The sequence below is a fragment of the Archocentrus centrarchus genome, chromosome 7, assembly GCF_007364275.1.
Source record: "Archocentrus centrarchus isolate MPI-CPG fArcCen1 chromosome 7, fArcCen1, whole genome shotgun sequence".
Taxonomy (NCBI): Eukaryota; Metazoa; Chordata; class Actinopteri; order Cichliformes; family Cichlidae; genus Archocentrus; species Archocentrus centrarchus.
The window spans coordinates 5,415,114-5,440,411 of NC_044352.1; the positions used below are offsets into that span (position 1 = coordinate 5,415,114).

The window sequence follows — 25,298 nt, forward strand, 5'->3', positions numbered from 1 at the left end:
TGAACCAGATTTTGCTGAACCAGTTCTTCCTGCTGGACTTTTCTTCTTCTTCTTCTTCTTCTATTTCTGACTCTGTGTTTTGCTTGTGTGCTTTTTGAGCCTGTGTTTGACCCGTGGTTGTAGTTCTTTGGTCACAGTAGATTTCTGCATGCGTGTGATGACGACGACGATGATGATGATGAAGATTTATGGTGCTTCTTCAGTATAATTTTCTTTTTTTCTTTTTAGAGGTGAGGGGCGTGGCTTAAAACCTGCCTTATCACTGATGATGCGCATGTCACCTGATCTCTGTACAGTTTGATCCTCAGCTCTGATTGGTTGAGCTCTGTTTGTTACTGAATTGTTTTTTTTTTTTTTTGTTTGTTTTTTTTTACTATAAGGGAATAAAAAACTTTAAGGGTTTGTATAAAAGAACTCCAGGATCAGTTGTTTCTACTGACTGTGTACAGTTTGCTAACAGTGTGTAAATGTGCCTGTAAATACCTGTCTGAGGATGATGATGATGAATCAGTCTGCAATGGAAATGTGCTTTTATTGTGAAAAGGCAGGTGGCCAAACACAATTTGTATCATGTAAAAATAAAGGTATAATTTTAACAGTTCTCTGTTGTGCTGTGTCATCATGAGTTCCAGTTCTGATGTCATGATGATGTCACTTCTCATGACTGTACCAAAAGAACTTCTAACACTCGCTCTCTGGTTTGTGGGGTAGTAGAATGAACGGAGCCACGTGTAGCACAAAAAATGTCAGTTTCTTGTAAACATTTTCTTCTGGAAATTTTTATCATGTTTTTGGAAAAAGAGGTGAGACAATAGGTTGAGATCTTCTATGAATCGTGTCCTTGGTCTCCCTCTGCTCTGAGGACAAGGAGAGAACAGTCAGGACAGCATCTGAACACATCTGGCACAACTGCATATGCATCATTTGTTGTTACATCCTAACTACAGCTGTTTTTATTTTCTCAAATGTAACCGTGATTATGATCACGTTTCAGGCTACCTTTATTTAAATTCATAATAAGGAGCAATGTGACAAAGAGATCATTTTTTTTAAGCACATAAAAAAACACAAAGGGCAGCAAGCAGCATCACACAGTTGATCATAAATAATTGAAACAACTTGTAAATACAGAGAAATTCTAATATCCCAGCTGCATGTGGTGCCTCTTATATGTGAGGTTAAATATACTTTGGCAAAGGATAAACTTGTGCGTCCTGGTTTACAGCTCCCTTGGCAGCTCTCCTCTGTCCTCCAGATGCACTTTAGGACCTGAGATAACCTTCAGCGTGGCTTACTGAGATCAGTTTCTGGGTCACAGGCAGAGATGAGACACAAATTAGGGAAATGACAAAAGCCCTTCGTTGAATGTGAACATTTTCTGTCCTGTCTGCACGACACCCACCAGCTTTAAGTTCTCGAGTTGAAGGCAACTGGAAGCAAAACAGTTTTGATATCTTGATATCAGCTCTGCGGCAGCAGATGCTGCAGGAAAATGAAGTTTGCTATCCTGCTGTGATTACAGATAGGGAATTAACCACAGCCTGGCACACAAGGGACAAGTTTGCCTTTGGCACTTTATGTCAGGAAGAAGAAGAAAAGCTTACTGGCAGATATTCTCTTTCAGATGGGCTAACACTGCGACAGGGTCTATTTGAACAAAAACCTCAGCTAAGTAGTTTTTTTTTTGCTTGAACCTAAATGGTGAATGCTGTGCATATGACACCCTTTAATCCCAGCAGTCCTGCAAAGTGTTTAACAATGTGTTATGAATTAATTTGTTCACACACAACAAAGGTGGATGCAGCCATACAAGGTGCAGACATGCCATGAGACTTGAGGTTCAGTCTCTTGCCCAAGGGCACTTAAAAAACAAAATAAAATAGACAAACTATTGTATGTGTTATGCACTAACCCCGGTCTCCGATTTATTAACCAGTATCAGCATCATTAGCAAATTCTGTCCACTTCTTCTGATTCCTCTGAACTAATCTTTGCACATCAGCAATCCGAAGCCTCCCTGGGGAGAGCTCCACTGGGTGGTGGTTGTTCTGTTATCGCAGACACCCCACATTACCTCCTAGATGCGCCACTGCTCCCAGTTTAGCTCGTGGCCGGTCACTGCGCGTGCGCAAAGCCCGGTGTCCGGTGTCAGGCTGTCAGCAGCTGTTGAGTCCATGAACAGCAAGACCGAGACAGCAAATTAAACACACCCAAATAAAGCGTGCGGACCAGGTTCTGAACCGGCGCAGAGACGAACAGATCGGGCGGGATTCAGCAGGTCCGGGCGATGTTCTGCAGCTGGAGCTAACAGGCTAACTGACAGCGGACCGACAGCTGTTATCTAACGGGCTAACGGACAGGCCAGCGGCTCGTGGCGACCACGCTGCGCCGCGCTGATCCACCGAGACCCATTTAGTTTTTGGACCCTCGGAACCTCCTGCAGCCGCATCATTTACGGCTTCCAGCGGCTGTTTTTTTTTGTGACGCTCGACCGGGTTGAGGAAGCTCAAGAGCCGTCAGAGCACGTCAGCCCGGACGGGATAGACGCTCTCTGACCGGTTCGGACGGAGGACCGGGAGCCGAGATGCTGATAGGTAAAGTAGGCTGGATTTGGTTCGGTGTCCCGATCGATACAGCTGGAGTCGGGGGTAATATGCTAAGCTAGCTCGCATCAGCTAAAGGGTACCAGGCTGTGACACACACCGACGGGGGTTTCGGGTTCAGCCAACTTCGTCGCCAGACTCTATTCGAAAAATATTGCATTTAGCGGGTTTCACTTTTGTAATAGATCTGTCAAATGCACCGAGCTCACTTAAGTCTTAATCTAAAGAAAAACGTCTGCTAATAAAATCGGCACATGATTGAACCTCCAGGCGACACCCGATTAACTCAAATCTGAAATGTTTACTTGATTGTCGCCTCTATCCCTCCATAATGGAGAACAGCATCGTTAAATTTATGGGTTTTTTTGGTCAATAACGTGCAGCCTCGTGTATGTTTTCATGCCGTATTGTAGGGTTGTGCTGTATTTTTGTTTACTACTGGTGTTCAACAGTGGAGGAAACCCAACATCTGGAATTTTATGAATGGTGTTTGGTTCAAGTTCTACAGTTGTTCTGTTGTGTTTAAATAAATCTAGCGAATAACTGATTATGATGTGTTGGACATTTGTAGTAGTTGTGTATGTGTGTTTACTAAGTATTGTTTTCTTATATTTTCTTATTTAACAGGTACATCAGTATAAAATGTAAGATGTAAAACTACCAATAATGTTTTGGCAGGTCACATGAAACTATATACAAAAGACAAGACAACATAATACTTTGAGCCTGATGTAAGTTACAATAGTATTAAAGTATTTGATGATTTACTCAGTAAAGAGGGACTCATTTATCAGGAGTTCCATTCTTAACAGCAAGGATCACATCACAGGGTTTTCACATTTTTCATGGACTTTGAGATTGAACCGTGTGACCTATTTTAAAGATGATGTTCTCCTCTCAGCAGCAGTCGGTGCTGGAACTGGAAACCCTGCTGCAACCGGTAAGAAACACCGGCGCAGAGGCAAGAAACACCGGAGAGTCCGAGCCGAAGAGAACCGGTAAGAAACCAGCAGAGGCTGTAGACTGGATAAACTGCTTACCCCATACACACACTCAGAGGCTAAATTTAGAGGAGTGTCTTAATGTGTGTGTATGTGGGTGACATGCACTCCAAGAAAATCCCCTTTTAACTTCCTGTATGTCACCCCCATTCATTTAGAGCATTGATTTGCACCTAAATCTGATTTATTGGTGGTGTTATAAGCAGGATTTCTGAAAAACATCTCTAATGTCTTAATGATCTTCCAATATTCCTCTCTTTAAAATTCAAGATTGTTTCATGTCCTATTCGTGCTTACATATTGCAGAAACCTCTAATGATGAGTCTGACATCAGGAGCATCATCAGTGCATTCCAGGGCTGTGCATTACTGCCTGTTTGCTGTTAGCTAAAGATTATGCAGAGAAAACAGAAGGCTGTTTGAACAGTATTTTGTAGATGGAGGAGACAATAATAGAACTTCTGGGTTTAAATTCGGAGCTTTGGATATAGGAAAACACTGCATTCCAGCATGAGAGCCTAATCCCATTTGTGAAACCTGGTGGTGGTGTTATGGTTTGGGCTTGTTTTGTTGCATATGGGCCCGGATGCTTCCTCTTCATTGATGGAGCAATGAAATCTGAAACTGGAGGAGTAAACCTCATGAGAAAGTGGGTCAAGTCCTGGTATGGTCTGAAGTGAGCAGTTCATGTGTGGATACCCACTCCACCCAACATCCCAGTTGCATGAGCTAAAAATTGGGCTCGAGTCCTCAAAGTGTGCAGGACTGGTCAAGAGTTACGTTTAGTTGAAGTTGCTGCTGTATTGGTGGGTTTGCACCAGGTACTGAAGCAAAGGGTTGCATGATTTCCTTTTTATGGATCTCTAAATAAATCAACAACTAAGACCAATATTTATATTTTATTTGTTTATTAAGGTTCTCAATTCCTACTTTTAGGACATATTTATGCAGAAATGTAGAAAATTCCACAGATTTCACAAACTGTTTCCCTCAGTTGCCCCACAGTAAGCGTCTCTGTGCACAGACAGTGTTTTTGCACGTTCAGCTTCATTGTTGATGGCGCTCGAAATCCGTCACAAAAACAGCCGCCGCGCACAGATTTGGTTTTTTCCCAGCTGCAGTCACGGTGCTCTCAGGTCATCTTTGGGAACGCCGCTGCGCTCTTCACCGCCACTTCTCTCTCATGACCACTTAAATTCAAGAAAGCTTGTGACTTAACGATATCGGCATCAATAATCATAGAGAAGACAATTTTGAAGAAGATGGTTTTTGTAACTTAGCAACAACAAGCGCTCTGAAAATGAGTTAAGCGGGCACCTCCAACAAAATCTGTGTTTGGGGGACTTCACTAAAGTAGCTTTGCATTATTCACAAGTCAGTAAAATAATGTTTTATTCTGGGAGTTCATGCAGCCCCTCAGTGCTCTTGCTAAACATGGTCTTTTAGCTCCTGTCCTAGCTCCTTCTTCTGATTGGCCATCATCAGGAAGCCTGCTAAGAGGCAGTACCCAGTGAACTGTGGCTTAGACTGCTGACTGACACTGCATGCTCATATGGTAGCTTTTTACTACACATGGAGCCATAATTTACAAACTGGACATCAGGTTATAACTTAGTAAGACTTCCCTGGGAAACCAGATGAGTCGCCCCTGCTGGTCATTAGAAAGGATGCAGGCACTTTTCAGACTCTGAGGCCATCGACTCGCTGGCTGTTTTGGTGCCTGCATTGAACCTCGTCCCCATCGCCTTGCAGCCGCTTGCATTTAACATTAGACAAATGTGCTCCAACCCCCAACCCCAGGCACCACCTCAAAAGTTTTTAATATTCTCGATTTGTGCAATAAAGTGACAACTTTCTCTGGACTGTGCAGCCACCCAGGCTGCTTCTGACTGAAAACAATTTTAATATTCGGTGCCACTTTCCATGTACAATATTTAGAGCAATGGAGAACAGAAGGACCTTTTTTTTCTTGTTTTTTCAGCTATTTGGAGAAAGAAGTTAAGCTGAAGCAGCGGTCTCCTTTCATGGTTCATGGTCGGTGTCTTACTGGCTGAGTAACAACCTTTAATTTTCCATGACAGGAGAGTTGTCTGCCAGGCCGAAGTGAGGGCATCAGCACCTGTGAAAGTTAATCAGACTCCGTATTTACTGAGTTCAACTGCTCAGCAATGATGGTTTTAAACAGCAGATTTCCAGATTTGAGTCTGAGGCTTGGTGATACACAACTAGTCACATAACGAGACACAGCATGTCAGTGAAACAGCTATCCCGCTGCAGACTTCCTGCTAGGCTAGCTGGTGTCCTGCTGACAGAAACAAGTTTGGTGCTCAGCCTGAAGACACTCATATCCAATAATAGAACCAGAGACTGAATTATGATCCCACAACACACACACACACACACACACACACACACACACACACACACACACACACACACACACACACACACACACACACACACACACACTCTTACACTTCAGTCTATTTCAGTGTAGCTCAGGCAAACTTCAACAATGTCCATGACTCAGAGATGTGATGGAAAGCAGCTGTGTGTGTTTGTGCGTCTGTGCGTGTTATTTGATCTATGCACATTATCTGTGTTCAGATGAAGTGATCACCAGACTTGTAACAGTCCACAGAGTTTAGGGTTGAGTGTTTTTGTCTTCAACAGCTTTTTTTTTTTTTAATTATTTTTGCATAAACATAAAATTAAGAAGAAACAAACTGAGCTAAACAAACTGCATCTCTCACGCCGCCCACGGCAGTCCATACCCCTGCAAACAAAATGCACAAACACATAAGAAAAAACATCTGCTCATCGATTCAGCAAGCACGAAATAACCAGCACACTGAACAGCTTTTCCAAATCTTCACATAAATTTAAAAAAGGGTCTCTCAATCTTTGTATTTTACTACATATGTTATTTTTTTGAGTAGATGGTTTTACACGATTCGTCTTCTTCAGGGTGTTACGTTTGGTCTCAGACTTCATTTTCCTGAAACAACTCCATCAGCTTTTTGACATTTCAGAGACTTTTCATATTTCCTCTGACAGTCTTGTCACGTCTCTTTCTCCTTTTCTCAAAACGTTTTAATCTTTCCACACTGCTGAACACAGTCAAAGTGTTCATTTAGTCTCTACGCATATGTCTGGTATTATTTGTTTTTATTGTATCGACTGTGTTTTTTCCTGGCTAAAAATGTGCTTTTGGCTATGCACATAAGCACAACTGGTCCCATAGGCCATAAAGGCCCCATGATGTTAAGGCAAAGAGTCTTTACTTAACTGAAGTCTATGCATTTATTATTTTTAAACAAAAACAAAAATGTATTTTCTCCCTTTCCCCATGAGCCTGTCTCTGAAATTCACAGATGAAGTGTCTGTATTATTCTTTGGCTAGCTAACTAAGAGATGAGAAAAGAATGTCACTGTTAAGGCCAACTGATGTTGCTGGTGCAATTTAAGCAATTATGTTTCCAGCTGTAGCTTAAAATCAAATGTTCTCTACTTTTTTTCTTTTTTTTTTTTTTAACCCCTTAGGCCCGATGACCTCTGTAACCTACAGAGTCTGGATGCTGACAGCAGCGTACCCACAGCACCCCTGCAGACTTGCTCTCTGATCACTTTGCCACCCCATGAAAGCACTCGAGAAACAACCGTATCACATGCAAACACGTTAGCATGTCCAGAAAGTCCCAGAAGCACTTCAGATACAACCACACCACACAAAAACACGTCAGCATGTTCAGAAGATCCCTATGAAACCATCACGACAGCCCTCCAAGAACTCCAAGAAGAGCCCCCACAAACATCCTCGTCAAACACTGAAATCACACTGATGCCCCCCGAGAATGCTCCCCGTACTCCGTCACCACTTTCCCCCCAGACCTCATCACCGTTTCTAGGCACAATAAATACCCCCAAGGAGCCTCCTGAAGCTACCCTCCAAAGGCCTCAGCTTTGCAACCAGTCACCTCCTGCAGCATCTCCAGAGTCCCCTCGCAGTCCCAGCCAATCACTGCCAACTGTTAACCAGAATAATAATAACACCCAGGATTCCTCCAGATTGCCTCACAGAACTCTTCAGACTGTCACAGCAGATGGTCAAACAGAGCTCTACAAATCACCTCCTACCTCACCACACACAGTTACCCACAATGCCTCTGAATCCCCATCAGTGTCTGCCACGCACCCTGCCAAAGCTCCTCCCACTCCTCCATTAAGCCCCTCCCAGCCCGACCCCTTCCTGCTTACCTCAGTGACCTTTACTTCCAGTGTGTCCTCCCACCTGTACTCCCCCCTCTGCTCATCCTCCCCCTCCTTCCTCCGCTCTCTCGACTCTCTGGGCCCTCCCATTGGCCGACCTCCCGTGATGCCAACAGCAAGTCAACAGCTGACCTCACCCCCTCCGGCTGTGACCCCGCCACCTCCAGAGTTAACTCCGCCCCCTGCTCAGCTGCTGGGCTCTGATGATGAGGAGCAGGAGGACCCGTCAGATTACTGCAAAGGTGAGAGTTTATCAGCGAAATGGCCAAAATGGAGACTACATCAGTCCTCCTGAATCTTTGATTCGAATCCCAGCCTGGCAGAAGCTTAATGGGGAAGCCCCCTTTCCAGTGACATGGAAATGAATGGTCCCATTAATCCTTGGTGCCATTTAATAACCAGCCTGAATTGAACTAAACATTAAGTGATACTCATCTCATTTCTCATCTTTCTGTGTGTTCCAGGCGGTTACTACCCAGTGGAGATTGGTGATCTGTTTAACGGGAGGTACCATGTGGTCAGAAAACTGGGCTGGGGACATTTTTCTACCGTCTGGCTCTGCTGGGATCTGCAGTACGACACACTGAATGTTTTGAAGGCAGTTCATTGGCTTTCTGCACAGTTTCTGTTGTCAAACGCTCTGAATGTGTTTGTGATTCAGGAAGAAGCGTTTTGTGGCGCTGAAAGTGGTGAAGAGCGCCCCCCATTACACCGAGACGGCTCTGGACGAGATCAAACTGCTCCGATGTGTAAGTGTTTGATCTTACTCTTTCTCTCAGAAACACCCCAGCCTGTGGCTCAGGTAACCTGTCTGCCTGTCTCTCCAGGTGAGAGACAGTGACCCCTCTGACCCCTACAGGGAAACCATCGTCCAGCTCATTGATGACTTCAAGATCTCTGGAGTCAATGGAGTGCGTATCCTTTAACCACTGCCTGTCTGGTGGATGGGTTGACACGGTGTATTGCATGTATTTGGAAATTTGTTTTGCCTTTTTTAAAGATATTTTTTTCCCATCTGAGAGAATGACACTATGATCATTCAGTTTATTAGTGAATAGTATAAGCAGTGAACATTTCTGTGGCTCCAGCACCTTCCTGTGTTCTTACTGGAAAGAAGACCAGTCGCTGTTGTGGCCGTCTTTGAGATCACTTTGCTGCTTCTCCGGAGTCTCGTCCTGCAGCTGGACGGATTCGAACACTCGGGTTATACTTTCAGACTGCACTGCATTAAACATGCATGTGTCCCTTATAGAAATGCAAATTTCAAGCATAAACTACAGTCTTGAGTCCTGTTACTGCAAAACTGAGAAGACGTCAAAGGTCACCGATAGCACAGTTGTGAACAGGAGTCCTTCCTCTTGCCGTTGAAGTTTGCAGATTTTAAAAATATTGAGGAGGAAAAGCTGAGAATAATTACACCCTCTTCTGTACTGTCCTGATTATTATGACTGAAGAATATTTATATTTAGTGAGATATGTTAAAGATCCAGAAATGTTTTAGTGTGCTGACGATTACAGAATGAAATAGTCGTTTGACATTTTTGGTGTTTGTAAGTCAGCTTCCCTTTGTTTCTAAAGCTTAGAAAAGATGTCGAGTTGGATTGTTTGTTTAGTACTTGTAAATTTTGGTGCTGCTCTGGTTGTCGGTGTCACTGTTGGTGCGTCAGTTGGTGTCTGTCAGTTTCCTCAGCCTTTCTCAGATGTCTGTATGGTTCTGGAAGTTTTGGGCCACCAGCTGTTAAAATGGATCATCAAGTCAAACTATATGGGACTTCCTATGGCCTGTGTCAAGACCATCATCAAACAGGTTACACAAATACTGATCTATAAAGTATACGTACAGTGACCCGGACTCACTGACCGGCATGAGCTCGGCTGTCTGCTTGCAGGTGCTGCAGGGTCTGGATTACCTCCACACCAAGTGTAAGATCATTCACACCGACATCAAACCAGAGAACATCCTGTTGGAGGTTGATGAGGTTTACATCAGGAGATTGGCAGCTGAAGCTACTATTTGGCAGAGAGCCGGAGCCCCGCCCCCTTCCGGGTCATCAGGTGATCAGCCGCCATGTGATTGGTCAGAACTAGAAGGCGTTAGTGTGGATTAATAGTTTTTAGATGTTTGAAAAGAAGCTTTCGTGACATGTTTTCCAGTCAGAGCGTGAAATAGATCAGTAAATGTATCAGAAATGTTTAATCCTAAGTGGTGAGTTTCCACTAGAGTCTGACCGCACAGTTACTGGGAGCTGTGGTTTCCACTCCATCCACAGAGACATCTACCTGCCTGCCTGTCTGCTTTCTGAGCTGTCTCTTCCTTTCTTACACAGTTCTAACTGCACTGTTTCTCCTTTCTCTCTGTTTTCCTTCTTTTCTTCCTGTGTTTCTGCCATTTTCTCCCTGTTTGTCTGTCCCTGTGTCTCTCTCTCTCTCTCTCTCTCTCTAGTTAGCACGGCTCCCAGGGATCTAGAGGTAAGTGTCCAGATGTGATGCCTGCTGTGTTCAAGTGCAAGTTCAAAGCACCTAGGATATCTTTTCCTTATCTAACGTCCCTTACTGTAACATCAGCAATCAGGCTAAGCAGTCACACGGAGGTTATCCACTCGATACGTTACCCAGAATCACCACAGAATCACCACAGATTCAGTTGTTCGGCAGCATTTTGCCGATTGCAAACATGGACAGGTCTGCAGGCATAGCCATAGTACACAAAAGCACTGTATTAATGTGTGAATGTGGCTTGTAGTGTAAAGCAGTTTGATTGGGCAGTAAAACTGGAAAACCCAGGAAGGAATCATTATCAGTATCACTGCTGCTACTCACTGAGGCACAGCAAGATCTGACTGTAATTCAAATGTTGTGCTCTATTACATTAATGTGTTGCTTAAATCTGTTGTGAGATAGATCATTTTTAAAGATTTGTTTCAGCTGCAACACAGGTGGTGTAGATTGGAGAGCATGTGAATAAAAAAGAAAAGGTAATAAAAATAGAAGCTACTTTCGACTCCTCCCTTACTCATGAAAGGCCACCACAGCGGGTAGCTCCTCATCCTGGTCTCAAATCAGGGCCCTTTCATGTGTTAGGTGAATGTATAAACCACTGCACTATGGAGCTACAAGTATAGGTAAAAATATTATAATGAAGTATAAAAATCAGCTGATGTGCAGACTTCCTATAAGGTCAAGTACAAGGGTTTGCTGTTTTACACACACAAACTGAGCAAAATGGCTTTAAAATTACTTTCAGCCTGTAGGGCCAAAATCTAGGCAGAAATTGTTTTACCTCTGCTGAGAATCTGTATCTCTCACTGATGCTAATCTGGTAATAACAAATGGTTTAGAGACTGTTGGCACACTGCATACACGTGACAGTATTTCATACAGGCTGTGTCTGCAACATCAGGTTTGTACGCCAGTAAGAAGTGAAGCACGTCTGTGACCCTGAAAACCTGGGGTTAAACCTGAAGTTATCTTGCTAAGCCTCAGATCCTGGGGGGTGTCAGATGCTTTATACCTGCAGTAAAATACCGCAAGCTGATTGGATGAAAGTCAAGAAAAGAAACTGCGTGTGCATGGGTGTGTGTTGTCAGTAACACCAGGTGTGTGTGTTTGAGCATCTTAATTGCAGAAATATGACGCTGCTGTTGTTGAAACTTCACCGTCCCGCCGCCTCTCTCACCCTGTGTGCACCCAGGTTGGAAAACTGTCTAAAAACAAGAAGAAGAAGTTGAAAAGAAAAGCCAAACGACAGCAGAGGCTGTTAGAGGAGAGGCTGGTTGATATACAGGTACAGTAGTACACTGGTAATAATACTGTGAAACATACTGCACTAATCCTGCAGTAGTGTATAGTATGTTTCCTGCCATCAGCAGTACTGCAGGGTCTTTTTCTGTTTGTGTGTTCAGAGGATGGAGGAAGAGGACGGTGTGCTGCAAGCTGACGATGTAGACAGTATCGGTGAGTACACGGAGTACACCAAGTGTGAATGTGATTGTTGGTAAAGGGTGAAGTAGAATTTACTGTCTAACGCAGTATAAATACTGTTTCTCTTTGTTCTCAGGCTCTGTGGTTGTCAATGGCAACACTTCCTGCTCTATAGCCAACAGCAAAGCCAGCCCAGAGTCCAACTGCTCTTGGTTTGAGGATGGGTGTAACGGCCACGCCCCCGGACGGTTCTCCAGTCCTGCTTCTGGCCTATCAGGTTTCTCCAGCTCAGTGATGTCAGCAACATCTGAATCAGCACTTTCTACTCAGTCGGGATACTCGAGTGGACGAGAAGGTTGGAAACACACACGTGCACGCACGCATACAAACACACACGTGCACGCACGCATACAAACACACACGTGCATGCATGCATACGTTTCTGTGATAGTGAAGAACTGAGCTTTATTTCCATCTTTTACTGTTTCAGTGTAATACAAAAGGAAATTTGGGCACCGTTCATGGTCAGTACTTACTACTTTGGCTTGACTCATAGTTTGCAGTCTTTTTGTAGCAACTGAGAGATTTTGGCCCATTCTTCCTGCAAAAGGTCTTCAAGTTCTGGGATAATCCAGGGTTATCTTTCTGAATGCTAAATCCTCCAAAGGCCAAACCCTAGGAGGTATCCTATACAGTGATAGAAAACAGAGCCTCCCGAATGACTGAGCTCCTCATCTTGCCTCCCAGACATCCTGGTTGTATCCACAACCTTATTCTTTCGAATTCTACGCACAGCTCGTAGCCAGTGATGGAAAGAATGTCGATCAGACGGTAAATTGATAGCTTCGCCTTCATTCTAACCTCTCTCAGCCACAACAGACCTGTAGAGCGTCAGCATCACTGCAGATGTTTCACTGATCTGCCTCATGAGGTGTTTGAACTCTTAAGGAACAACTTGTTCCCAGTTCAAGCTGGGACTGCATCATTTGCAAAAAAAACTGTCTTAGAAATTCTGTCCAAAAATGTTACGTACAGTAGAAGCCCAGGTGGAGTCCACCATCATAGCCAAACTTGACAGGACTCCTCCTTCAGCTCAGTGGTTAGTTAGGGAAATCTGAACTGGAGGTGGAACGTGGCCCATTTGGACTCTCGGAGTGCTGTGGAATCTCTGTCAGATGGCAGTTTAAATCTCCAGGACTGGGACCTCAGCCAGACGCTCCCACTACACCCTTACTATATGTTTCAGTGTGCCAGACATCCTCCCTCACCTCCTGATCAAACTCACTGCTGGGTGGTGGTCAGCTGACAGCTTGGCTCCTCTCTTCACCCAAATAGCCACGGGTCTGGTGATATAGCCAGAAAATCCATAATTGAGTGGCAGCTAACGATGTCCTGTTGCCAACTGGACTTATGAGCACTCAATGCTCAAACATGGTGTTATGGACAAACTGTGATTAGCACAAGTCCAATAATAGAACACCAGAACACCACTTTGGTACTTTCTTCCACACCCCTCCAGGGTTCACTCCCACTGTTAGTTCTCAGCTGGAGCACCTTCCAGCATCTTACCCACTGTCCGTATATCAGTCAGATCCTCCTAAATGGCACATAAACACAAACAGCAGTTAGAGCTCAAATCTCACACGCAAACCTGTCCCACACATAAAGCGGTATAAATGTTGTATACTCAGGGGGCTTCATCTTGTTGAATTGGGTGCCATAAGAGATTTTAGGTGACCAATTGTTTTTTTTTTTGTTTTTTTAATTTCAGCATTTAGTGCCTCCGACTTTGTCCTCAGTCCTCTGGATCCTCAGAACGCAGACAAGTTCAGAGTGAAGATTGCTGATCTGGGAAATGCATGCTGGGTGGTGAGAAGACTTTATCATCTATCTCTTTCTCTTCGTACTGCTTATCTTCCCATCAGACCAATCACACGGCTCCTCTCTCTTTTCCTGTCTTATGTCTCTTGTCCAGCACAAACACTTCACAGAGGACATTCAGACCAGACAGTACAGAGCTCTGGAGGTTCTGATTGGAGCGGAGTACGGACCCCCAGCTGACATCTGGAGCACTGCCTGCATGGTACACATACTCACTGATGCAGTGTGTGTGTGTGTGTGTGTGTGTGTGTGTATATGAAATGATGGGACCCCAGTCTTACTGTTAAAGCATATCCATCAGACCATTGCTGTGTGAAGTTGTTTAGAGTGTTACAGTGTAACAGAGTAAGAGTGTAACAGTTTATATATATATATATATATATATATATATATATATATATATATATACATACACACACACACACACACACACCTGTATACACACATACAGGTGCTGGTCATAAAATTAGAATATCATGAAAAAGTTCAAATTTGTATATTATATTCATTCATTCATTCATTGCACACAGACTGATATATTCCACATTTTAATTTTTAATGATTATTAATGAATTAATGGAAAAAAAAAAAAGTATCTCAGAAAAAGTTCAGTAGCTAAACTTAGTGTCCTTTAAATGGTCTCTTGGTTGCTGACTTGTGACTCTCACTAGTCCTCAGCCACGTTCCACCCGTAGCGTACGGTCTCAGGGTGCTGGATTTGTCTTGACTTCTATTTCCTCGTATGGCCAGCTTATTATCCCAGCTGTATCTGACATATCTGAGCCCAGATATACATTATATTATACATACACCACACACCCACCACTGAGTAACTATAATTAACTAAAACTGCCTCCTGTCTGTGGGGATGATGAAATGTCCCCTGACCTGTCGTCCTGGCTCCCCCTTGCCGTAGCATTTGTGTTGTAGCTCGTCAAACTCCGGTCAGGATTTGAACCCCTGAGCTCCTGCTCCAAAGACTGTAATGTTACCACTACGCCACTCCATCTGATATATATTATATTTTATATATATATATATATATTAAAAAAAAAAAAAAATACAATAAATAAAAAAAATTGTGTATTATGACTGCATCATCATTTTGATGTTTCAGGCATTTGAGCTGGCGACAGGAGATTACCTGTTTGAGCCCCATTCAGGAGAAGATTACACCAGAGATGAAGGTACTATTGTACACAGTACTGTACTGTGACTGTATACCGTAGCTCAGAGTATATTTTTCCTGTTCAGAACCTTCATTGTGAATATTTACTTTGTGTGTTCAGATCACATCGCTCACATCATCGAGCTGCTTGGGCCGATTCCTCTGCCCTTCGCTTTGTCTGGCAGGTACTCCAGAGAGTACTTCAACAGGAGAGGTGAGACAGTTTCAGTACCCATGATCCTAAACTGTGGAGAAAGGTGGAAGGTCAGAGTGCTTATTACTAAAATTAAGCTGTAGACAGTAAAGCGTGGGAGTCAAAATTCTTGGTTTGTAAAACAGTCGTTAAGCTTTGGTGCCTTACTCTCTCTCTCGTCCCGTCTCAGGTGAGCTGCGTCACATCTCTAACCTGAAGCCGTGGGGTCTGTTCGAGGTTCTGTTGGAGAAGTACGAGTGGCCGCTGGACCAGGCGGCTCAGTTCAGCGACTTCCTGTTGACCATGTTGGAGCTGCAGCCTGAACGGAGAGCGACTGCGGCAGAGTGTCTGCAGCACCCGTGGCTGCAGACATAAACACACACACACAGACACACGCGCAGCCTGTGGGGCTGCACGCAGAGACAGTCGGTGGTTGGGGCGTGTTGGAAGTGTCTGTTGATTTCACATAATGTGGGGAAACTATTATCTTGATTGCGTGTCTGCGCCGATTCCTGAAATAACCGGATGATTGAATGATTGGCTGAGGCTGGATCCAAACTGAATCTGAGTCCTCACAGCTCATCTGTAAGTATTGGAATAAGTTCTTCCAGGTTTCTCTCTTTTATATCGGACTTAACGTCTCTCTCGCTGACCTGTTGTGTGACTTCCTCTGTTTTTAGACTGGGGTCCAAACAAGTGACGCAGCACTAAACACGTCCTGGTTCTAAAGATTGCCGTCTTTATTAACGTGGCCACTGAGGCTGAAATGAAAGGCTGTACTCTTCTTCCTCTGTTGAGCTTCCTTTGTTGAAAAAGTTGACTGCGTGGAGGTGAGTTTGGACCCTCCTCGTGGTCAAACATCAGAAGTGTTGATGTGAAATCCAGAGTGTGCCTCTGGACTTTGTGGGGTCTCACTGCTGTGAGCGATCGGGGCTGCGCCACTCTTAACTTTATCAGCTGCTCGCAGACGTTTTTATCTCTTTATGCACACCTCGCAGAAGTCTGCATTTTTGCAGGCTTCGCTTGAGGATATTAGTGTAGTGTTGTGACATTAAATATAGTTTTTATTTTAAAAATAAGGTAAAAAAAAATAAGCATGGAAAGATATTTATTGTGCTGCTTTGTGGCAGAAGGAGATGCAACATTAACAAGGATTTAAAAACACTGAATCAGAGCACATCGAGGTTCCTTAAAATGTAAATTTTAATATTTGTCAGTTACCTCTCATTCGCTGTAAGAGCGTCACAGTGAGGTGAGTCACTACCATGCCGAGCACTCGTCAGCTGCTAACCGGGCGATGCCGGTGAAGGCCTTTAAGAAGCGATTAGGTTTTGTGTGATTTGTTATGTCTACACCTTCTGCCTACTTTACTCCAGAGTTTCACAGCCATAAAATGGAGACACTTTCTGCCTGGATCCTGTTGTACCTTTCTGTGACGTCCTGATTCTCGGGTTTTCTGTCGCCATGACTGCTTCATACCCGTCTGTTACTTCAGTAAAGCAAAAACATCTCTGCTCTGAACCTTTTGCCTTTGCTGTTCTTCCTCTTCAGTGTTTTTTGCAAGCTCTCGGCCTTCTGCTTTCTGCTCTAAAACTGAAATGTTTAAATGGAAGCATAGTTAGTGCTGACGAAGCCTTAGGGTGGCGATTAGGCCATGGAAACATTTGGATTCAGCCTCAGTCTTCTCACCTCTGCTGACCTTTGGCTCGACTGAACGAGTGCAGTTTGTTTCCTTCCTGCGGGAGTCAGATGACATCCTTCACTTTTCTGTCCTTGTCGTTTGGCTGCATTTCTGTTGATTTCTGCTGAGTTTATATTTAGCCGTCCCTTCGTCATTTCCTGCTGAACCTGTGAGATGATTATTGGTTATTGATCAGAGACTTGTAGGACTCGTGAACCTCCCTGATGATCAGTTTTGTTTAGACGAGCACACTGTAGCTTCCCTACAACAGCTGACCCCCCCCCCCCCCCCCGACTCCGACCACAGTATTATCAATGACCGTATTGATCTTTGTAGCTGAAGGTGGAACTGAAATGTCCTTTGATGACCTCTGACCTCCCCTGTTCACCTGCTCTCACCTCTTTCTATGTTCATATGATAAATAGTGCCTTGAAATAACTACAACCCCCCCCCCCCCCCCCCCCCCCAGTGATATAATAAGGGGTTTTTTTTCTACATGTCAGTGTGGAATGTTTATTCTGTGAAAATAAAGATGAATGAAAGCTCACCTGACCTGACTTATAGCTTTATTGATCAGTTTAAAGGCATTAAATATATGCTGGTTACTGCTGTTCTTTATGAGCCCCGTTTAGTTTTTGAGGGACTCCAATCAATTATCAGCAACCATCTGATGGCCGATTAACTAAAACTGCCTCCTGTCTCTTTGACCTTTAAATGAAGACATTCGTTTGGACTGTCGAAGGTATTTTCACTGCTTTATAACCTCGTTACATGAGAAACATTTGCTGCAGCCCTTGGGAGAAAGTTATTTGACTGTATCGACTTAAATGTAAGAAAACCCATAAATCAATGCACCGAGAGGCCGGCTCAGCTCGAGTCTGTGCCAGAGCCGGATTTAGCTGCTGATGGGCCTGTGGCAGAAACTGATCCTGGGAATACACCATTTGCAGCTGCATTACATTCCAACTCCAGCTGCCTGCCTAGGCCCTCGGTCACACAGGCCTAGTGACCGGTCAGTGACCCCCTGGCAATCACCGGTTGCGAGGGAAAAATGTGCATTCCCCGGGTGGTTGGTTAGTGGTTGCTGGAGGTTTCTGGCTGTAAAGAGGTATACGCTACAGAAGGTGCAAATTTACTCTCCATTTTTGGTTTGCCAAAACTTTTTCCAAGTTTCACTCCCGCTCTGCGAGTAGTTCAGATATTCATGCCCACCCAAAACAATGTTTGCATTTCCACCAGATGCATATGCAATTCAGAAGTGGCTCTCTGCTCAACGTTGCTAAAAATAGCTTATATAAAGAAAAAAATGTAACGGAGCAGATGAGGAGGGCACGAAGTCGAGCCCACTGGGCAGCACGGGGAAGTCGTCCATTTCAGCCTCTGAAATACTCCTGATGATCTGAGGCTGAGCAAAGACTGAACAAAACTGTCAGACATGAACCTGGGGTATTCCTGGGTATTCCTATTACATCTGATGGTGCACAGCACAGAGGATCTGTTTCTGAATTATCAACATGAGTTCACTGAACTCCAGATGCCCTCCACAATCATCAGATCTGAGTCCAATAGAGCACCTTCAGGATGCAGAAGAGTACTGAATCATGAAGATGCTGCCCACAAACCTGAAGCAGCTGTGATACTTTCAAATCTTCCCGCACCTCACGGAACCTCTGTGACCGAGAACGAAGGCAGTCCTGAAGGCTAAAGTCTGACTCATTACTAGCAAAGGGTATTTAATTAAGGGGCCAGTGAGTATATAATCACATTGCGATGTATAGTGACAGCACAGAGTGTGGTCAAAGTGTTTAATAATAATAAAAATAATAAAAATTCATCCACAGAAACCAGAGCAACTCTGGTTTAACGGCATCGTCCTCGTCTCCTTCCACATGTTCCAGACTGAAGGTCCCGGCCGGAAGCCGTGAAACATCAGACCTTTCTGAGCCTTCGGGACACTTTCAGTCTGGAGCAGGTGGAGGTTGAGGCTCAACTTTCATTAAGTCTCTTTCTATAGGTCAAAGGTCAGCTGCTTCAGTCTCTGAGATCAACAGTTCATCCTGCCCTTCATTCTGAAATCTTCACTTTTTCTTCCTGACCACCGTCCAGCCGTCTTCTTCATCCTGAGTAGGAGGGGGGGGAGGAGGCGGTGTCCTGCTGACTGATGGACCAGATGCTTCACACTCCATCTCCTGAACACACAAACACAGCCATCATTGGCCTCACTCCTGGGTGATTTCATTATCTGAAAACAGGTCCCACCTGAACGCCTCAGAGCGAGCTCATTATTTATTTATTCTTTTTTTGTACTTTAGTGTATTTAATGAAGCTTTGCAAAACTGTGCGTTTATCCCACAAATATTTTCAGAGTTAGAGGCCCTCAAAGTACGAGGGGTGGGACCAAATTTGGCATTTACGCGGTCGTAGTTTTTCTAGCAATTTTGAGCCTTCAGAACTTCAAAAGTACATCAAACTTCAAAAGGCTGAAAAACATTTGAGTTCTGCTTAAAAGAAGCAGCCAAATGAATTTTACACCCACTCCACGCGTCACAATCTGAAGCCAAAATCAGTTTCCATTATGACGGCAGGAGAAGCAGAACAAGAACCGTATCAGAGAAGAATCTGAAAAACTCTCAAACAAGCACTCAAAGCTCCTTCCTTCCTTCCTTCTGACTGCACTGAACAGGAGTGTATAATGACAATAAAGGCATTCTATTCTATTCCTTTGAGAGCTGGAGTTTATCCGAGCTGTCACAGGGCGAGGGGCGGAGTACGCTTCAGTCCACAGCAAATGCTCCAAATTCATTCAAAGTTACTGAGGAAAAATTAGACTTTCAGGCACTTGGAGTGGGTGTCCAATTGATTTGGTTGCAGGTTTTAACAGAGCTTAAATGTGTTTTTCATAACACATGACTTTAAAAATGTACTGGCTTTTTCAACTCTCCTTGCCCGAAGAAGAATACTATTAGCATGGAGATCAGAACACCCACCCAGGGCTTCTCTTTGGTTGAAAGATCTGACACTGTTCCTTAAGTTAGAAAAGATCAAGTTCTGTGTTAGAGGTTCGATCCAAAAATTTTATAAAACTTGGGCCCCTCTATTATCTTATTTTGAGAGACTGGATGTCCTCCCTCGAGCCTGAAGTTCACGCAAGAGCTGGTTCTGCTGCATGTGTGCCTGCCCCTCCAGCCTGGTGGACTCAACGGTTCCCTGTGGTTCCGGCTTTTGACAGTGATTGACAACCTGTGCAGTCTTAAACGTCCATGCTCTGACTTGGTTTGTGTACCCATGCTTGTGTGGACGCCTGTTCGTAAATTGTTCACGTTTTTTGTGTTGTTTCCTGGGTTTTCATGCTCGTGGTCTTTCAGCTGTAATTTATTTATTTATTTATTTTCTCTCTCCTGTTATATCGTTTTATTTTGTTGTTTCATTGTTTACAGCAGGGTGGGAATAGATGGGGAGGGGTAGGGGGAACAAGGGGAAGGGAAAGGGAAAAAAACAAAAAAAAAACAAACAAAAAACATTTTGCTTTGTCCCTGTGGTCAACGACCTGTTGTTGATGAATGTTTAATAAAAAAAATATAAAAAAAAAAAAAAAGAAAGGTCCACTGTTCCACAAGCATACTTTGCCCATATGTTGAGGTTTTAGTCTCAACATCTGTGATGTTGATATCTTGTTTAAACTTAAGTAACAGGAGTGTGTATCTATCTGGTGTGCTGTAACTGTCCACATTTTGATGCCTTTACTGTATATTAAAATATAATTTCCAAATTATTTATGTTAATTAAACATCAAATACTTTTTCGGTAAAAAAAAAAAAAAAAAAATGTGTTTTTCATATCTGAATGATTCAGATTATTTCATGTGGAGCTCTTCTGTACTTGGGTGGCATGGTGGTTAGCACTGTTGCCTCGTAGCAAAAAGGTCCCGGGTTCGACTCTGCCACCTGGCTGGGGCCTTATAGTCTCCGTGTGTGCGTGGGTTCTCTCAGGGTACTCCGGCGTGTTAGATTGACTTTCTGTGTTGGCCAAATTTCAACCCACTCTGATGCACTTCAAGAGCCTTTAAATTTTAGCTAACATTTTGCATACCTTCAGGAAACTACCTCGCTGGCCTGCTAGGTCAGTGTTCACACCAGCGCTCAAGCACAGCATGAGCAGAGAGCAATAATCACTGCTGATCTGTTATCAGTTTGTGCCATTTTTGAGCTTTTTGGACGAGTAAACTGGTAAAAGGTGAGGACCCACAGCGACTCTCAGTGAAAGGGATGAAGTTCTGATTCTGGGTTAAAATGAAGTCAAAACTGTACCTGGCTGACCGCAAGCATCAACCTGCAGAAATAACATGACCCACCTGAATCTGTGTGTCTGTCAGGTGAGCCGTACCTGTGTTTCACCATCACTCTCTTCATCAGACTGCGTGGGCTGAGCTGTGACCTTTGCCCTTTGACTCTTGTTCTGGGTCAGAGTGTTGATAGTGTGTTTGAGCTGTTCCAGCGCCCCCTGCTGCCACTGACTGAACATCTGCAGCAGACTGATGGACACCTACACACACACACACACACACACACACAGATGACATGTCACCCTCACATCTCTGCACCTGCAGACCAGAGTTACAGTTCTGTGTTCATTCCTTCAGTTTGCTCAGTGTGAAATAAAATAATAAGAACTAAATTAGTTTCTGAGCTTTAGTTCAAACAGGTTCACTTCAGTGAGGGGGGAAAAAAAACTGTGTGGAGATTTTAGAGGTTTGAAAGTAAACAGGTGGCTGCTTCAGTGTTTGTACAAGAACAAAGAGCTCAGGAGCAGCAGAGTCCGTCTGTGAGCGCGAGGAAAGAACAAAAGAAAAGAAAATAATGAGGCTCAAACAAAGAGCATATCAAAAGGAGCTGGTTTAACAAAAATCAGCGCTCGCATTTGTTGTGAAAAAGCAGGAAAACTTCAAGGTGAGAGAGAAGCGGGCGTCTGTGAGTGCTGAATCTTCACTGGTGAAGAAAAGCAGCAGGTGTGAATCTTCTCCAGGACGAGATAAACGTGAACCTCAGAGAACGCAGCACCTCGAAACACCCAGGAACACAAACCAGGAGACATCAAAGAGGGAACGTCATTAACCAGATAACAAGAAAGCTCTGATGAAGCAGCATGGACGCACAGGCTAATGGAAATATCTGGGAGCTCATCATCAAACAGTATTCCTGCCCCCCCCCCTCGCAGGTGACTGAGTCTCAGTCTGCAAAAGGCACACGCCCCCAAAACAAATGCAAAGAAAAACAAAAAACAGATTAATGACTCGGTGCTCGAGTGCATTTGGCCCCCAGAGTCAGCTTCCTTTGACAGGGATCATCGAGGCGTGCCCACAGTTCAGCTGGACTCTACACACCGTTAAACGCTCGTCAGAGCCGGAGCAGCCTTCACAATTCAAACAAAATGAAACAAAACATATTCTTGTTGGTGAGAAAATGAAGAAAGTCATGAAAAGATGAACGATATAAAAGACATTAATAAGGCTGCACCATACGGTGTAATGCTGACATCGGCAGGCAGCAGGTGGCGGTGAGAACAACAAAGTCCACTTTGCAACACACAGTGAGACTGAATTTACACACATGAACAGCATAAACCTGCTATTTTATTATCACAGCATATACAGCAACAGCTGTATATGGTGTGGGGATTGTGTGGCTGTCTGATGACAATCAAATATGGCCATATTTTTTTCCTTTTTTACTGAAATACTGCGAACAATATTTCTTGTCTTTGAAAGATCAGCATCATCCATGGAAAGGGACAGTGCAGTTCTGCCATCCTTTAGGTTTGATGGTTGAACTTATTGATTATATCTGACTGAAATCATCAGAGTCTGGTGGACAATCAGGAAACTCCTAAAAGAAGTTTTAATTATGCTAAAGGAAGAAATATTGGCTTCGAACACTTAAATATAGTGAAGACGAACATATTTTTGTTTAATACAGGATTTAAAAAGCTGTTGATGGTTGCGTTCAAGCGTTCAATGTAAACCTAATCAGAACATTTGTTTAATTTCACACTGAAAAAAATGAAGTCCAGAACATGTACACCTGTCCACACGTTATTGGTGCGGACCGTGTATCCGAATGGATTTACCTGTGGTAAACTCCCATCATCCACCACTGTACTGAACTCCTGATCCATCAGCTCAGCGATGAAGTCCTCAACTTCGTACTGCTGCAGGTCAGCTGACCACACACAGACACACACAGATGTTAATATAACGTACAAAAATCACCCTGAACTTTATATTTTTTAATTCAAAGTTGACCTGCTCATGCTGCTCATCTCTTGCAGTCGGTTTCTCGGCCTCTACTAGAACAGCTTTGCATGATGCACAGTTAATAATAATCTTTATGCATCTTAAACTGCTCCTCGGGTCACCCTCTGTCTGAAATAAGCTGTTGCAGATTATCTCCCTTTAAGACAAACTCGTTCTGATTGGCTACGTCTTGTAAACAGAGGGTTTGAACTACAGCCGGGCGAGGTTTTGGTGCTCGCAGCCTCACATGAGCATATTAAGGATATCATCTTTCTCTTACTGAGCCAAGAAATAAAAACCTCTGAAACAGAGCATTTAGAGCAACCTGACCTTTAGGCTCACAGGGGTTACTTTTACATACAATGGCCTCATTATTTGAACCTTAAGTCGTGTTTAATGTGAACACTGACCAGAAAATAAGGAAATCATGAGGGAGACAGGATATGTGTGTCTTGTCCTGTCTTCTGTTCTTCTAAAGCAGAAACCTGATTCAGTGGCTTCACTGACATCTTATTGGCGCTGAAACTGTTACAGATACCCACCGTTATCATGGAAATACTGCTGAACCACATCCACGATCCAATCAGCTTTCTGCTGCCCATAGACGCCTCCAAACCCGTTATCCACCGCAATCTGGCCAACACACAGAGGTGGAAGGTTTTAGTGGTCGCTGTGACATCACAAAGCACGTAACACAGGGTCTCAAATGCTGACATTAAAAAAAAAAAGAGCTAATTAATGCAACAAACAGAGAGAATGCTGAGATGGTTCAGGCGGTCAACACACACCTCACTCTCATGTCATGTACCAAACACACCTGCCCAGTTTAGTGGTCTCCTTAAATTTCCCACTTTTCCCTCTGGTATGTGGCGACCCCGCCACCCCAGCGACCACCTGTAGGCACTAAACTCCAAACCCCACCTGTATTCTGCTGAAGTGATAAATCATTTTGAAACATCTAATAAAATATCCAAAAGTTCATGTTCTTCTTTTGGCTGCTCCCCTTAGGGGGTCACCACAGCAGATCATCTGCCTCCTCAGCCTCAGCCTAACCCCAGCATCCTCCTCTGTCACACCGACCCTCTGCATGTCCTCCTTTCTGTGGTCGTCTTCTTTTCCTCCTGCCTGGCAGCTCCATCTTCTACATCCACAAGTCCTAAATCAGCCTGATAACCATCCAGATAAATTAATGATCTAACTGATCAGACAAGTGAGACTAATCATGATTGTTTTACCGTTTTTACCTCGTGAGTTGGTTTAACCGGGTTAAAGCTCTAAATGTGAGAAGCTGTGCGACGCTGATAGCGTCCTGTCTGGAGCCGTCTGCCCCCTCAAGTGGAACTGGGCCGGGTACTCACCTGAAGAACCGGCCAGGTGTGAAGAACCGCTCGGACTCCTTCGGTGAAGATCTCACGTGAAGCCGCGGCGGCCGCCATGTTGGATCTGGCAGACGGAAGGAGTCGAGTGCAGAAACAAAGACCAGATCAGACAGAAGCAACCGGTCGCTCAGGAAACAGTGTCCCTTTCACCCGAAACTTTTTGTTTGTGTTACTGACTGGAAGAAAGCACGGGCCGAAAGTTCAAAACTCAGTAAACATACACGTAAAAGGCTCTTTCTGAGGACAGTTTTCTGAAACCTGTTAAAAAAGGTTGGACCCCCCTCCCACCCCGAAATGTCTTCCACTTATTGCTATTTTATTATTATTCTATTTTAGTTTTAGTTTAGTTATTTGTTCTTACTCGTCCTTTTCATTTTTTCTCTGTACTGAGCTGCTGTAATGCGCAAATTTCCCCGTCGTGGGATCATTAAAGTTTTATCTTATCTTATCTTATCTTATCTTATCTTATCTTATCTTATCTTATCTTATCTTATCTTATCTTATCTTATCTTATCTTAGGAGGACCACTGACTTAACCGCACTTACACCTTAGAAACTGCTAATAAGAAGGCAAGGCTTTTTATTTATTTATTTATTGTTAATTTTTTTTTATTTAAAAAATGTGTTTATTTTTAAAAAACAAAAAAAAAAAAAAAATAAAATTATCTATCTATCTATCTATAGTTTTTATTTTGTCGTTTTTATATAGATAGATAGATAGATAGATAGATAGATAGATAGATAGATAGATAGATAGATAGATAGATAGATAGATAGATAGATAGATAGATAGATAGATAGATGTATATACAAACCCCTCACAGACTGCACCATACACTTTAATAAATCTATGACTTTTTAGATATAAATATAATTAATTAACTGGTAGTTTTTAAAGCATAACAGAGTCACGT

The 25,298-nt window shown here is 43.6% G+C and overlaps 2 protein-coding genes across 2 annotated transcripts; one reads left to right on the forward strand and one right to left on the reverse strand.

Annotated features, from left to right (window-relative positions):
* The first annotated feature begins 2,110 nt into the window (after positions 1-2,110).
* srpk3 (SRSF protein kinase 3) lies at positions 2,111-16,353 on the forward strand. The gene is made up of 17 exons (XM_030732967.1): positions 2,111-2,594; positions 3,508-3,601; positions 7,147-8,114; positions 8,337-8,445; positions 8,534-8,621; positions 8,700-8,787; positions 9,573-9,679; positions 9,762-9,927; positions 10,316-10,341; positions 11,564-11,656; positions 11,775-11,826; positions 11,930-12,148; positions 13,565-13,662; positions 13,769-13,876; positions 14,792-14,861; positions 14,964-15,056; positions 15,226-16,353. The coding sequence occupies exons 1-17, from the start codon at positions 2,585-2,587 to the stop codon at positions 15,408-15,410; spliced, it is 2,574 nt and encodes an 857-aa protein (XP_030588827.1). The 5' UTR covers positions 2,111-2,584; the 3' UTR covers positions 15,411-16,353.
* Positions 16,354-18,507: 2,154 nt separating this feature from the next.
* On the reverse strand, positions 18,508-24,456 carry tsr2 (TSR2 ribosome maturation factor). The gene is made up of 5 exons (XM_030732968.1): positions 24,364-24,456; positions 23,548-23,638; positions 22,840-22,931; positions 21,100-21,258; positions 18,508-18,905 (listed from the first exon to the last, which is right to left on the reverse strand). The coding sequence occupies exons 1-5, from the start codon at positions 24,439-24,441 to the stop codon at positions 18,795-18,797; spliced, it is 531 nt and encodes a 176-aa protein (XP_030588828.1). The 5' UTR covers positions 24,442-24,456; the 3' UTR covers positions 18,508-18,794.
* Between the last annotated feature and the right edge of the window lie 842 nt (positions 24,457-25,298).

Bases quoted from the DNA above. Each gene is read 5' to 3' on its own strand.
- tsr2 (XM_030732968.1), bottom strand. From the start codon at position 24,441: ATGGCGGCCGCCGCGGCTTCACGTGAGATCTTCACCGAAGGAGTCCGA. The intron at 23,639-24,363 runs GTGAGTACCCGG...TGTGTTGGCCAG, and splicing joins ACACCTGGCCGGTTCTTCAG to ATTGCGGTGGATAACGGGTT. The intron at 21,259-22,839 runs GTAAATCCATTC...GTGTGTGTGTAG, and splicing joins ATGATGGGAGTTTACCACAG to GTGTCCATCAGTCTGCTGCA.
- srpk3 (XM_030732967.1), top strand. The intron at 8,115-8,336 runs GTGAGAGTTTAT...TGTGTGTTCCAG, and splicing joins CCCGTCAGATTACTGCAAAG to GCGGTTACTACCCAGTGGAG. The intron at 14,862-14,963 runs GTACTATTGTAC...TTGTGTGTTCAG, and splicing joins AGATTACACCAGAGATGAAG to ATCACATCGCTCACATCATC.